Source organism: Mustela putorius, unplaced genomic scaffold, assembly GCF_011764305.1.
Source record: "Mustela putorius furo isolate JIRA1106 unplaced genomic scaffold, ASM1176430v1.1 tig00000589_pilon_pilon_pilon, whole genome shotgun sequence".
In the NCBI taxonomy this organism is placed as follows: domain Eukaryota; kingdom Metazoa; phylum Chordata; class Mammalia; order Carnivora; family Mustelidae; genus Mustela; species Mustela putorius.
In genome coordinates, this window is record NW_025421425.1 from 7,253,849 (window position 1) to 7,268,501 (window position 14,653).

At 40.5% G+C, this 14,653-nt stretch overlaps 1 protein-coding gene across 1 annotated transcript in view; it reads right to left on the bottom strand.

The window, feature by feature from the left end:
- MARCHF11 (membrane associated ring-CH-type finger 11) overlaps window positions 1-14,653 on the bottom strand; it is a 101,073-nt gene that overhangs the window by 22,181 nt on the left and 64,239 nt on the right. Inside the window, exon 3 of the mRNA XM_004761230.3 lies at window positions 1,297-1,489. Coding sequence (XP_004761287.2) covers window positions 1,297-1,489 — 193 coding nt within the window. The remainder of the gene's footprint in view (window positions 1-1,296; window positions 1,490-14,653) is intronic.

Here is a 14,653-nt window from a genome sequence, read left to right on the forward strand (position 1 = left end):
ATATTAAAACTTCCAGTTAAATTAAGGCTCTGGTTAGTAGAGGCATGTATTCAAGTGATTTGAACTATTTTAGTATTTGTGACTTATTCAAATGCCTTTCATTTATAATTTCCAATTAATAACATCATTGTTTAGAATCATCATTTCTTTTACTTAGTCCTGTCTGCTAGGGAGTATTATTTCCGTCTTCATGGGCGATGAAAGAGGACACGGAGAAACAGAGTTGACCTGTCCCAGCGGAGGCCCAGATTGGAAACCAAGTCACTGGATCCCAAATCGCACCCTTCCCTGAAACCAGTGGTTCCCAAGCTTGAGTGTTTGTGCGCATCTCAGCGGGCTTGTGATGCACAGATGGCCAGGGCGGGGGGTGGGGGGTGGGAGTGGTGGTATTTGTCCTAACCCTGAAATTTCTGATTTGGCAGATGGGGTGGGGCCTGAGAATATGCATTTCCCAGCGGGGCCACACTTTGAGAACCACTGCTGTCAACTATGGCTGCCTCTTTCAGCTTTCTTCTACAGCCTACTGAGCTGCATCAGGGCAGAGAAAGCCTCTTTGAGACCCTGTGGCCCTCTACGTCCCCACCCCCCACAGCCGACCAGACACCGTTCACAGCGCCAGGGCCAGGCACCTCACACACTTGAACCGGCTTCCGCTTTCTCATGGTACTAGGGAAATAGCGGATCGGCCAAGAGAAACGTGTAAGTCACCTTTTCTGGTAGGATCTGTTTAAGCTGAAATGTTTCATCCTTTTTCTCTTCTAAGCCACTGAATTGATTAAGCAAAACAAAGAAGCCCAAGACAGAAAGGAAAACTGACCCCTGGTCCCCAACCCTGCAAGGAGCACTTATGTTCTCGAGGAATCTGTGTCACCTCGCCACGAGGTAAGCCCTCCCAGGGACTGTCGGTCCTCCCCCCAAACACTCAGAGCACCACCGGCATCCGTCAGTGCTTCCCCGGTTTGCTGAAGAGGGGGCTGAGGTGCTCTCATTCCCTGGAAGTAAATGACAGTCCTTCTCCTGCCCACCCCAATCATTTCCTCCATCCCTCCTTCCTTTCCGTTGCAAAATAAGTCCCTTTAAATGGGCATTTTCCTGTTCATTTTTTAGACTGCATGGGAAGATAGATACTATGCTTTTTGAAGGAAGTGTCCAGATTGTCACACCCCCGACAGTCAAGTAGCTGGAAAACTGAGATCATGTGAACCACAACAGTCTATACGAGATCCCACTGGTGGAAACGTAGTAGCTGCAAGAAATGGATTACCGACAAGTTAATGTTAAACGTCATGGTCTTACCTATGCACACTAGATCCATAAAACCATACATTCCATAGCAGATTTGAAAAAGGATGTCCTTCCTCTGCCACACTGCATAGGGGCTGAAGGCGGACCAGAGGAGCCAGGTCACACTCGCTATTAAGAACAGGGATCCTAGGATTACAGCAATCATCTGAACTTTCTCAACCAGTGTTATAGATATGCTTTGCCACTAAAAGAAAAACAGAGGCATGTGAGAAAAAGGTGCTGCGTTTAACTTAAAAAGAAAAAAAAAAAAAAAACACATTTTCAGCCCCATGTTTCTCTCCATCAAGTTAGACCCTTTTCAATCTGATCAGCCCCCAAATGAATTTTTCCATTTCATCAGGCTATAAAAAATAGACAAGCAGATAAAGATTAATGAATTGCCTTAGCGTCATTATTTTCCATAATTCACCATTCTGCAAATTTAATCTAGTTTTATTCCAGATAACAGTTCTGAGAGCGAATGGCTGAAGAATATTTAGTACCTGTGATCACATTATTACCTTTCATGCATGCACAAAATTACATAGACTTTGAAGATACGTCTTGAAGACTCCTCTATTTGGAAACATATTTTGTTCTTTAACACATTTGGCTACTGCAAAAAGGGTCTCTTTGTACACCAAAAAAATACATAAGAAACAAATAAGTAACTTAAGAACATCAGTGAAAAGTCATTAAAGTAACACACTAGAATTATAAGGGAACTGTACGGTTGTACAATCTGTTATTGGTACATTTCATGTACTCAGATATTACTGAACTTTAATTATCTAAGGGGTGATCTGTGAAGCCATTTTTGTCAAGATTTAGAATTTGTAAACAAATGGAGAATCTTTGAAATTTTCAAACTACGTAAGTACCGCACTAGTCAACGGGGAGGGTAATTTGGTGCCCGAAGTATCCGAATGTGGGAGGATTTTACAGTACAAATGATCAAAAGTCTTTCAAGGGTGTTATCTACTTGAAAAAATTAATTAATCATGTTCTCCCTTTTGCATCATTGAGAAGAAACAAAACTAGAATCGCTATTAGGGTTTGTCAGTAAACAATGAAACTCCAAACAACCTGCACAATTTCATTCTGTGTGAAAGAGCTCTGGCTGTTGCAACATATGGCTTGTCAAAAGAATTCCGAAGCAGTTTAAATAAGCTTTAAAAGCAAATGAGCTTGAACAATCAGTATCCATTGGGTGAATGTGATATTTCCTTAAACTCTTTACTTACCTTTCAGTCTGAATACGAGCATCCCAAATGGCAAGTCTGTCACTACTTCCCTTTCTCCCTCACTGCTTCCATCTCTCATCATAAATACTTCGCGTACCGTATTTAAATGTGCCCTTTTCCTTGCATATTCATGGATATTGTCAAATTCTACATTTGTTAAAAATTAAGTATCAAAATGCATTTGAAATATTGAATTCTCTAAAGTCATTTATTTTTCCTTTAAAAACTTCAGAACCAAAGGACAGCTTGGTGGAATTCTACAAGAAGGGTATTTCTAACGATTTTAATATGCAGATTCATTTACTGAAAAATGACTTCTGCTTTTACAATTCTAGATAAAGTAATAATTAAATTTGTCAATATTATCTTATTATACAACTGAATCAATTTATTTCAAACGTGTATATGAATTTGATGTCTTTTTTTTTTTTTAACTAGTTTCCTGACATAATTTTAAACAGCCAGGCATTGGAATTTAAAGCCATTTTAAATCTGGTGTCACCAAACAGGTGTGAAGTGTCACTATTTGTTGGTTTTGTTTTGTCTCAGTGCTCACTGAAATCCGCATTAAACACAACAACATGGTAAACATCACAGGAAACCACTTCCAGCTAACATCCACCCCAAATGGGTGCTATCATGTCTACATGCATTATGTTACCCTTTATCAATTTATTAACCACATCAGATAGATGAAACAAAGCATACTTTTAAATTCATGGGGCAAAGGTACACAAGTTGTGTGTGTGTATGTGAGAGAGAGAGAGAGATTTTCGCATGGTGAACCATTTGTTTCAAAACTCATAAGCCGGAATCACAGAAGTCTTGGGTAAGCCCCAGTGAGTGAGGATTTATCCAGAACGGCACAGGGCGCCTGCGAGGCTCAGTGGGTTAAGTGGCTGACTTTGGCTCAGGTCATGAGCTCAGGGTCCTGGGATCGAGCCCCATCTAGGGCTCTCTCTGCTCAGCAAGGGCCTGTTTCTCTCTCGTGCTCTCTCAAGTAAATAAATAAAAATCTTAAGGAAAAGAAAATGGACTTAAGTTTTTCCTTTCCCAGAAATCCCTTACATTCCACGTTCATTCTGTAGTTTTAGTGGAGTTAAATTTGGACAGCTCAATATTGTACAACTAATCATATTTAGCTTCGGTTAGGCTTACTAATTAATTGATCCAAGACTGCCTGCATGTCAATTTAGAAAAACATGGTGGCCAAGGGCATATGTAGGGAGATCCTACCAACCACTCGGGAGTTTGGGGAACTGGACAGGGCGGAGGGATGCAGCTGAGCTATCTCCTGGGACACAGGATATTACAGTGGTTCCCATCGGAGAGTGAACGTGACTGCCAGCCACACTGGACCTGGAAGCTTCTGACACACAAGGCTTAGGCTGTTCCTTGGCAGGGAAGGAGAATGAGTGAAGGGACAGACCTACCAGGAAATAAGAAACACAGATGTTTCACCCTTGTCTGAGGACATCAAATTTAAAATGGTTTAAAATTCAAATACCTGGCAGGTTGAAATTAATGTGTTTTAAAATTATGCCCAGAAAGCTCGGGGGAAAAAAGAGAACAACTCTCAATTTCAATACACTGAGATGCTTATTTATTATTATCAGAGAAATTATTTTTTGTGGTAGAGATGAGAAATAATTTGAGATTTCTGAAGCTTCTTTCTCAAGAAGGATAAACTGCTCAAAATCTATAATAAGCTCCCTGAAATTTCTGGTTTTATATCACTCTGGTAACAATGCAAATACGCCAGTGTCTGCAAGTGTATCGATGTTCTTTATACACTGATGGACCTTAAAATCAGCACCATTCCACTGAATAGCTAATGAGGCAAATCCTTATTGAAACCAAAATCATTAAACTGATTATGAACACAGGGATTTTCCCTTTGAACGCTGATATCATCTTGGTAATTTCTTTGCCCATTATATAACGCTCTTTCTTACTGTTACCATTATGCAGAAAAAGTGGGATTGCTCACATTCTTCCCCTAGGAGAAATAATGCTGCTTTCCACCACTAGGAAACACCCACCTGGCATCTTTGCCCTGGGAGGTACACATTATCGAGCGGGCTCAGACTCAAGAAGCTGTGTTAATGGACCATTAGCTTAGACAATAAAAATAGAAGATGAGTCTCTTGAGGCTTCTCTCCCCATCCCAATGGTATCCAAGGCCTAGATTTCAGTCTGTAAGATATTTCTGAATCTTGAACAGAATTTGTCAACTGCTGAACATACCTTTCACCTCTAAAACTTAGTATGTATGGATGGATACATGTATGTGTCGTATGTATTTCTTTAAATTTCTTTCCAAGTTTGTTAATGTAAGTACCATACCAATAAGCAGAATGACTCTGAATAATTGTTACTGGGCACCTGGGTGGCTCAGTTGTTAAGCGTCTGCCTTCAGCTCACATCATGATCCCGGGGTCCTGGGGTCAAGCCCCGCAGCAGGCTCCCTGCTCAGCGGGAAGCCTGCTTCTCTCCCTCTCCCACTCCCCCTGCTTCGGTTCCCTCTCTTGCTGTCTCTTTCTCTCTCTCTCTCCGTCAAATACATAAATAAATCTTTTAAAAAATAAATAAATTATTATTATATCTATTATGTTTGACTTTTATATTCCTGAAAAGACGTTCACATCTATACAATCTATTGGCTGTATTGTTAGGAAAAACGGGACCAAGTAGTTCCTCTTCTGAAAATTCATCCTCATCTGTTGTAGAGAAGCAATTTAATAATTACAGTCTATATTTATAGAGGGCTGACATGTCCCCGGCACTTTTCTAGGAGTTTTTTAAAATTCATTTAATCCATTTAATCCCCACAACAACTCTGTGAGGAAGGTACTCTTATTATCCCCACTTTAAAGATAAGTAACCTGAGGCAGAGAGAGGTCAAACAATTTTCCCAAGGTTACACACCTAGTAAGGGACAAAGGCTGACATTGAACCCAAGTAGTCTGGCTCCTAGGTTCACACTTTTATATTATATTTATATTATATACTTCTATGTCCTTGAACAACACAGAGATTAGAGATGCCAACCCCCCCACACACAACCAAAAAACCCATGTATAACTTCTGAATCCCCCAAAATGTAACTACTAATAGCCTACAGTTGACTAGAAACCTTAGCAATGACAAGGGCACCTGGGTGGCTCAGTCAGTTCAGCATCTGGCTCTTGATTAAGGCTCGGGTCATGATCTCAGGGTTGTGACCTGCATTGGGCTTGGGCTCGTGCTCAACAGGGAGTCTGCTTGGAGAGACTTGCCCTCGGCACCCCCCACCACCGCGTGTGTCTGCACGGTCACTCAGATAAATAAATAAATCTTAAGAAGAAAAGAAACCTTAGCAGTGACATAAACAGTAAACGGACTCATATTTTGTAAGTTTATATATCAGATGCTGTATTCTTATAGTAAAGTAAGCTAGAGGGGGGAAATGTGAAGAAAATCCTAAGAAGAGAAAATACATTTACAGTACTGTACTGGATTTATCCGAAAACATCCATGTATAAGCGGGTTCACGCTGTTGAAACCTGTCGTCCAAAGGTCGTCTGTACTATACAGTAATTCTGAGCTCTGATGACAATTAACTACATAGATCCCATTCTGATGACAACTACATATATCCCATCTTTGCAGTGACACTACAGTTTTCCTGGGAACAGCTTCAAGTCTCCATTCTTTGGTCCTGAAATAGCTTTCCAGCTGGACTGCTGGCTATGAGCCATTCCCTGATCCCGAGTGGCACCCCCAAGTCTACATTCCTAATGAAAAGAGCCCCGTGACGGAGGGCTACATGTGTGGCACTGTGCCCGTGCCTGGCATATAACTCTCGCAGGAAGGATGAAAGGAACGGACAGAGGCATATGATGAGGAAAAGAGGGAAGGAAGGGAATGGGGGGAGGGGAGAGGAGGAGCGGGAGGGTGGATACACTCCCCACTTTTGCTTAATCTGTCTCCCCATATTATCCGAAATGTCACGTACTTTTCATTTTGGTCCCTCTCTGTCTTTGAGCATGTTCCTTTCTCAGCATGCTCTGCCCTTCTCCCTTTTCTCACGGGCAGAAATCTCTCACCCATCCGTAACTGGTTCACATGCCAAGTCTTCTCAACAGGATTCTCCCCTTGTGCAGAATCCCTCTGTCTGGACCCCATAATCCACTGTTTATATTTCTGTTTAATGCAGATTTCTCTCTTGCATCCCAGATGATTATCTCCCTATCATTGACAGCCTGTAAGTTTCATGAAGGCAGAAGGTGAGTCTCACCCAGAAAATGCTTGACTCCTTGGTATTCTGACTTCAGTTCCCATCATCTTTCTGATGTCCACAATCTCATTCTCTGCACATCCATTCTGTCCTTCCTATGGGATCAAGTCCCAGGTCTGGCCAAACCACCAGTGAGTAGAGAAGCGAGAATTTAAACTCCAATTTATTTCCAAAGCCCAAGTTCTTTCCAAAATGCCCTTCTCCCTGCCTACATAAACTGACACATCCTACATCTGAAAACAAAAACAAACTGAGCATAATCATACCTCTTGAAAAGATGGTTGTACAGCTAGGGAAAAGTCAACATACGCAAAAGGCTGTTGAGCAGAGCAGAGTGCCAACAAAATGGGACCAATTGTTTTCTAAATGGCGTTCTCGAATACTTCTTCAGTCTGAAAGTTGCAGTTTGTTATATGAATATTAACACAAAGAAGATAAACTCAAGGAGCTAGAGCTCTTTTATTTTACTGAAATTTAAAACCAATGAAATAAATTCACATTGGAAATTATTTAATATTCTCACTATACACAGCTGCTTAGAGATGTACCAAGTACAGTCCATCGGTCATAAAAAGACACAGACAAGGTACATGGCCCAGAATCGGGTATCACTGTGTGTGAGGGTTTATGTCAGTGTGGCATTCTTCATGAGAAATTAGACAATTACCCCAATAATTACCACAGACTTCTTTGAAGTCATGGCAAAACGGCTGCCTTTCCCAAAGAAATCCAACTAATTGATACAGATTTATAAGTTCCTTCAGAGAAAAAAGGATGAAAGAATAAGCTGGGAATTTTCTTTAAAGAAATGATGGGAGCCCAGTCCAAGGTAAGACCAAGTCATCTCCTCATATAAATCACTTCCAGCCCGTAAGATAAGAACGGGAGAAAGGCATCCACTCCATCGGGTCTCCAGGAAGCTATTTAGAAAGATGTACCTGTCATTCTATTGTCTGAAACAGTTAATGCACCTTCTCAATTTAGAACCCAATTTTCTCCCTGAAAATCACACATGCTCAGAGGGAACGAAATTGAACTCAAAGAAAGTGATTTGTTCGGTGTGCATTAAATCCTTCATTCTCGAGTACTGTTTCACCTTTGTTTTTAAAAGGCAGGTCAGATATGAATCATGAGCTAATAGATTTGTAGTATGATGATTTGTATGGGCACGTATGACAGCGGGATTACTTAACAGTGTCACAGAAGAGAACACCTGCTCTTAAGAAATGTCCTCTTCAGAAAAATGAATTTAGCTAAAACCTATTTTCAATCATCTCAGATGGTGTTTAAATTGAACCACTGTAAGCTGGGATTTGAAATGCTGGCAGAAAACATCTCTGTGTGTAATCAATGTGACATGAGGATACAACATTCAGTTAATTATATGCCCATTCTTTGTAGAGTTGTATTTATAGGCTGCATAGTAAACAGGATTTCTTGCTTTGGTATGGGTCCTCTCTGCTAGAAAAACTTCTTCAGAAACTTATCAGAGCTGAAATTAAAATCAGACAAAACACATTTGCTTTGCCTGAGAAAGGTGAAATCTTTTTTTTTTTTTTTTTGAGAAAGGTGAAATTTAAATAACTCAGAGAAAATAAATAGGAAAAAAAGAAATACTTCTTTAAAATAATTAAGAAAAACTGATAAAACTCTACTACAGGTAATGAGGGAAAAAAAGAGAAGATATAAAATGACTGTTTCTACAGGTAAAAAGAGTAATAAAGGAATATAATAAACAACTTTATGCCAGTTAATTCAATAACATAGATGAAATAAATTATTTGAAAAACATAAGTTATCAAAACTGACTCAAGAAGAAATAGAATGTATGACTAATTCTTCGAAAAATGGTTGAACTTATAATTAAAAGCCTTCAACAAATAAATGAACAAATGCCTCAAGGACCAGATGGTTTTACTGTAGAATTTCGTAAAACATTGAAGAAAAAAAAAATCAAAGTTACATATACTCTACCAAAAATAAAAGACAGAATATTTCCCATCTTATGTTATGAGGTCATGCAAAACCCTGATACCAAACCCTGAAAAAGAAAAGAACATTTTAAGAAAAATTTCAGACTGATATTCCCTACGAGCATAAATGAAAAAGTAATCCTCTACAAAATATTAACAAATCAAATCCGGCAGTAAATAAAAAGACTAATGCATCCTGAGTGAGTGGGACTTATCCTAGAGTTGAAATGTTAATACAACAAAATGTTAATCAATGTAGTTAATGATATTAAGAAACTAAAAAATAAAAGAGAAAGAGAAAGATCCTCTTAAAAGATGCGGTAAAATTGGGGCACCTGGGTGGCTCAGTGGGTTAAGCCTCTGCCTTCAGCTCAGGTCATGATCTCAGGATCCTGGGATCGAGCCCCAAGTCGGGCTCTCTGCTCAGCAGGGAGCCTGCTTCTCCCTCTCTCTCTCTGCCTGCCTCTCTGCCTACTTGTGATCTCTGTCAAATAAATAAATAAAATATTTTTTTAAAAAGATGCCGTAAAATTATATGACAAACACTCATTCAGGATAAAAACTAGGAACAGAAAGAGAAGTTCTTAACCTGAAAAGGGCATCTGCAAAAGACTGAAAGCTGGGATCACACTTAATGGCGTGAGGAAAGAAACCATGTTTTCTCCCTACGATCAGGAAGTGGGCAGAGACGTTCACCCTTATTACGCCTATTCACTAGGGAACTAGAATTCCTAGTCAATGGAATAAGTCAAGGGAAAAAAAAAGGTATAAAAATTGTAAAGGAAGAACTATAAAATTATTTCTATTTGCAGATGACATGATTATCTATGGAGAAAATCCTAGGAAATCGACAAGAAAACCTAACAGAATTAGGAAGTTAATTCAGCAAAGCCTCAAAAAATTTTCAATAAACAAACATCAATTGTATAAAATACCACAGCAAGAAGTTGGGAAATGAAATTATAAAAATAATACCACATAAAAAATACCATAAAACATTAATTACTTAGGACTAAAATTTTTGAAAGATAATCTGCAAATCACTCTAAAAGAAATTAAAGAAGACCTAAACAAATGGCACTTATGAAGACTTACTACTGTTCAGATAATTATTCTCCCCAAATTTAGGTTCTACAGTTAAAGCAGAAGAAATTAGTATCAGAAAAACAATGGTTTCTTGTTACTGTTTACAGTTTCAAATCAGAGGCCACTGGTTTAGAATGATCGCTAATCAGCTGACATCATCAATGTAATTTTAACTCACAATGATTAAAAGAAAAACAAATCTCCAAATCGTTGGTAGCAATCTCCACAGAAGTTCAGCAGAAAACCCTCTGGACCTACTTTCTTGTAGGGAATCAACTTTCCCACAGTTCCCTTGACAGGTCCTTAACACATATCCTGCGAGGCGCCTGAGTCTTGGCTACAGAACATCATTTTGTTTAATTAAAATGCCTGGAACTAGATCGCATGACCACCAAAAAAGCAGAAAAGTGGAGGGCACCTCCCTGTGTGTACTAGGGGATGTTGTGAGGGCTTCATATTATTGTGCAGTACTCACAGCACCAATGAAATTTTATTCTTTCTTCCAGAAACCTGGAAGTTCAAGAGGTTTGACAAGTCATGTCTCCTAACTACAGAGATTGTAGTCAATATGGTTTGCAGCTCAACGAGAAGAAACTGAGAACCTCAAGGTGAGGTTCACCATGGGGGATCCTGGGATGAGTGTCAAGGACTATGTGTCTGGGACCTAGGATTAAGTGAAGTAGGAGATTTTCTTTCCCCAGAATAAAGCCCCTTAGAAGATGGGGGTGGGGTGTGGGGCAGGGTTAGGGTGGCAGGTTATAGACATCGGGGAGGGTATGTGCTATGGTGAGTGCTGTGAATTGTGTAAGACTGAGGCCTGTACCCCTGAAACAAGTAATGCATTATACGTTAATTTAAAAAAAAAAAAAGTTAAAAAAGAAAACAAGAAGAAGAAGACGGCCTATAAGACTTCACTCTGGTAAGGAGGTTCTTCCCGGTTTTCCTCATGACAATTAGGCTTGATTGCGCTAGATATAGGAATAGGCAAGGCTGCCCTTTGACTTCAGGGTCAGGAGAATAAAGTCCTGTATGAATAGGGACAAAGACAAAACTGATCCAAGGCCACGGAGAGCACCAAAGGGACCACAGATCCAGAGCTAGGTAGGCCACTGTGACCAGAGAGTCTGCAAAGTGTGAAAATTTAGTTCTGGTGGTGGGGGCCGGGGGGGGGGGCGGTGGGAGGGAAGGAAAAGAATCTAAAATCAAATCAAGGTTTGGTTACTGAGAAGTAAAACTAGGGGAGCCCAGAGATGTGCCACGGGAAGGGACGCTACACGGGAGGGGCATCTGTGAACGGCTGGGGGCCACGACACCACTGCGCATGTGAGAGGAGCCTTGTAAAGCACCCCATGTCCAGAAAAAACCCTGGAATAAAAGCTGTCTCTTATCTCGATGCCAAATTTTTGGAATAGGAGACTAAGTCCTCGAGAAAATCCTCTCTCGCTGCCTCCAGATTGGCCGGATGATGGTACACCAAAGAAGCTGAAGGTGTGAAAAGTTTTCTTCTAAGAGATGAGGATCATTAATTGGAAGGTTTCGTCTGAGAAAAATCTCTCAAATGACTATGTCTATCCCCGACAGACCTCACTGCGAGTTCTCTACAGGCAGGGATGGACCTTACAGATGTCTGAGTCTTTGTCTCTTGGCACTGTAGGGACAGGCCAGCAGAAACAACAACTTTTGAACTAACAAGCATCACTTTACCAACTATAGGACACATAGTCCGCATGAGAAATACCAAAGATTCTGGATTTCCCTTAAGATAAAGCATATTGATTCTCCCCTTTTTTTTTCTTTTCATTCTTCCAGAATTATTCCCCACCTCATCTCTCAATGTTCTCTCTTATTCAATTGTTTCGATTGTTACCGATTTTCATAATTGTTAAAGGTGTATTAAACCACAATTTATCCAAAAGTTAGGATAAAAATACACTTTAGTACTTCAGTGTTCCAGTGAACACTGCCTTTTCTCTCTGTGTTAACTCTTTCTGTAACAAAAGCAGGTGCTATCCATTATTTCAAATCAGGGAAATCTGCTCCAAGTGCCAACTGTCCGATAGAGCTAGTCTTAGTAACTAGATTCTGCCCCATATGAATCCAAAGTGTGTCTGTATATAATCCATTTTTAGTTCATTACCCTTCTCAATATTTGATATTAATTATGTTTAAACACAGATTCCCCTGGAGATTTCTATCTAAGTAATTAGTCGGTGGTCATAACCCTATTTACATGTTTTCTCCACCAAGACTTGAAAGCTACCTTTGCTAAAGCTTATTTAAACTCTCAGTGGACTGCTGCTGTTTTCAATCTTGATCTTGGAGCAAAATTTTCATGGAAAGCAACTATCTTCCCATTTGAAATACTTGAGCTCATGTCACCCAAACACTGTATATTCTCGTAGTCAGAACAGTACATTCTTGTAGTCTTTTTCTTGGGTAATTACAAACCAGACCATGAGGAGCATTAGCTCTTCTGTGGAATTTATTCAGAGTCTTAACAAAGTGACTTTTTCTTAGCAGTGGCGAGGCAGCATAACGTGCTGGTACAAACACACAGCTGTGAATTGACTCTGATAACAAGTGAATTATTCTTATAAGGATCTCCAGTGTTCTCTATAAAATGACAGTTGACATTGTATCTCAGAATTATTGTGTACTGACACTCCATGCTTTGCTCCCCTTCCTTAATTGGGTTCTGGGGACTGAACGAGTGGCCATAAGACCATGAAGTCAGGAACAGGGAAGACACAGCCCATCACACTGAGTACTAAATGCACAGTGTCCACTACACGGAACTGGGCTTCGCCTCACTTCTTGGCCAGGGAAGACTCACCATGAGAGGACACCACCAGCAGAAAGGTGGACATAGAACAGCACCTGCTTTAAATTTCTGATGTGTATAAATGTATCCCCCCTTCAGCATATACTTACCAGATGCCTGGTACCTGTCAGGCACTACAGCAGTTACTAGGCTGGGGAAAAATCCTATTCTTACGGGAATCACTATCTAAGTATTAAAAAGAAACCAAAAAGGCTTTTAGGACAAGGCAATGGGGGGAGCAGAGTTTGAAAGGATGGGCAAGAATGTTGACTCAGTGGAGAGTATGCTGCAGACACGGGGAGTGATGGGAAAGGCAGACACGAGCTGCGAGGTCTGGAAAACAGTGAGATTTTTATTGTTGCTGGAGAGTAGGGTCCATGTGGACAAGCCATGAGAGCCAACTCCTGAGGGGATCCCAGCATTGGTTATGGAGTTTGAGCTTTATTCTCTCAGGCAATGACTATTAGAAAAATCACAAGGAAGAACCAGGTCTGAAGATGACAGGATGTCTCCGAGGGGTTTATCTGCCTGGCGCTGCTCTTGCTTCTGGTGTTTTCCAAAGAAGGACACAATGTACCCCTTCCCACATGCTCTTCTGCTATCTGGCCTTGCCCATTCCTGTCAAAAAGGAGCACTGATTTCTCCACTGCCTTGAGTAACAGATGCTTTAACCAGCAGAATATGGCAGAAGTGACCCTGTATCAGTTCCAAGCACAGACCTTAACTGTCATGGCAGCATTTCTTCTAAGAAGTGTGACCACCTCAAGACCGCCATCATGTAAAAATCTCAAGCCATGAGAAGCCCTGGGTAGGGACAGCATCATGTGAAGAGGGAGCCGAAAGAGCACTGAGGCACTAGACATGTGAATGAGAAGCAATCTTGGAAGTGGCTCCTCCAATCCCAGACCCCCAGCAGATACCACAGTGATCACAGAAGAATCACCCAACTGAACACTTTCTGACCACAAAATCATGAGCAAAAGAAAATGGTGGTTTCAAATCACTAAGTATCGGGATAGCTTTTTCAACAGCAAGAGAGGAGTGCGATCCCTCCCTTCACTGATCATTCTTTGCATCATGGTAATTGCAGGAGCAACAGGCTGAGAATCAGAAAACCCGACTCTTGGTGGGTCACCAACTCATTCCATTTCCTCAACTTCTCGACCCTTCTCTTCCTCACTTAAAATGAAGATGTCAGTGAAATCACCTGGAAAGCTTCCTTTCTGCTCTATAATTCCCTCAAATACCCCTTTCTATTATGTAACCTTACCTTCCCACTCTCATCTCCCTCTGTCTCCTTCTCCCCGTATCACCTCGGGGTCCTAAGACAAATTGTCTTTAAAAGCACAAGGATTTCTTGGGGGAAATGGAAATGATGTAAAACTGGAATGTGCTGATGGTTGCATAAGCCAATGTATTTACTAAAAATCACTGAATTGTGCATTAAAAATAGGTGATTTTAATTACATATAAGCTATACCTCAATAAAACTTATTTAAAGATATATTCATTTGTTTTAGAGAGAGAGAGAGCACTAGCAGGAGGGACAGAAGGAGATGGAGAGAATCTTAAGCAAAATTCCCACTGAGCGCAGAGTCTGACACAGGGCTTGATCCCAGGACCCCAACATCAGGTCCTGAGCCAAAATCAAGAGTCAGATGCTCAACCAACTGAGCCACCCAGATGCCCTTCAATAAAACTGTTTTTTAAGACCTCAGAAAGTCCTTAAAATAGCAAAATGAGTGAAATCTTTTCAGCAATTACTTGCTTGGTTAGTGTGTGCTATCTTTTATTATAAAATACTAGAAATGGGTTTAATTTTTTAATTCCATAGAATTCCCCATGACCCAACAGAGAGAGGGCCCCTCAGAAGGCCATTTACCCAAAATCACTCTGCTCTATCCACTATCCTCTGCTTGGAATCTGGGTGAGATTTGAATACAGGGTCTGATATTTCCAGCTGGTT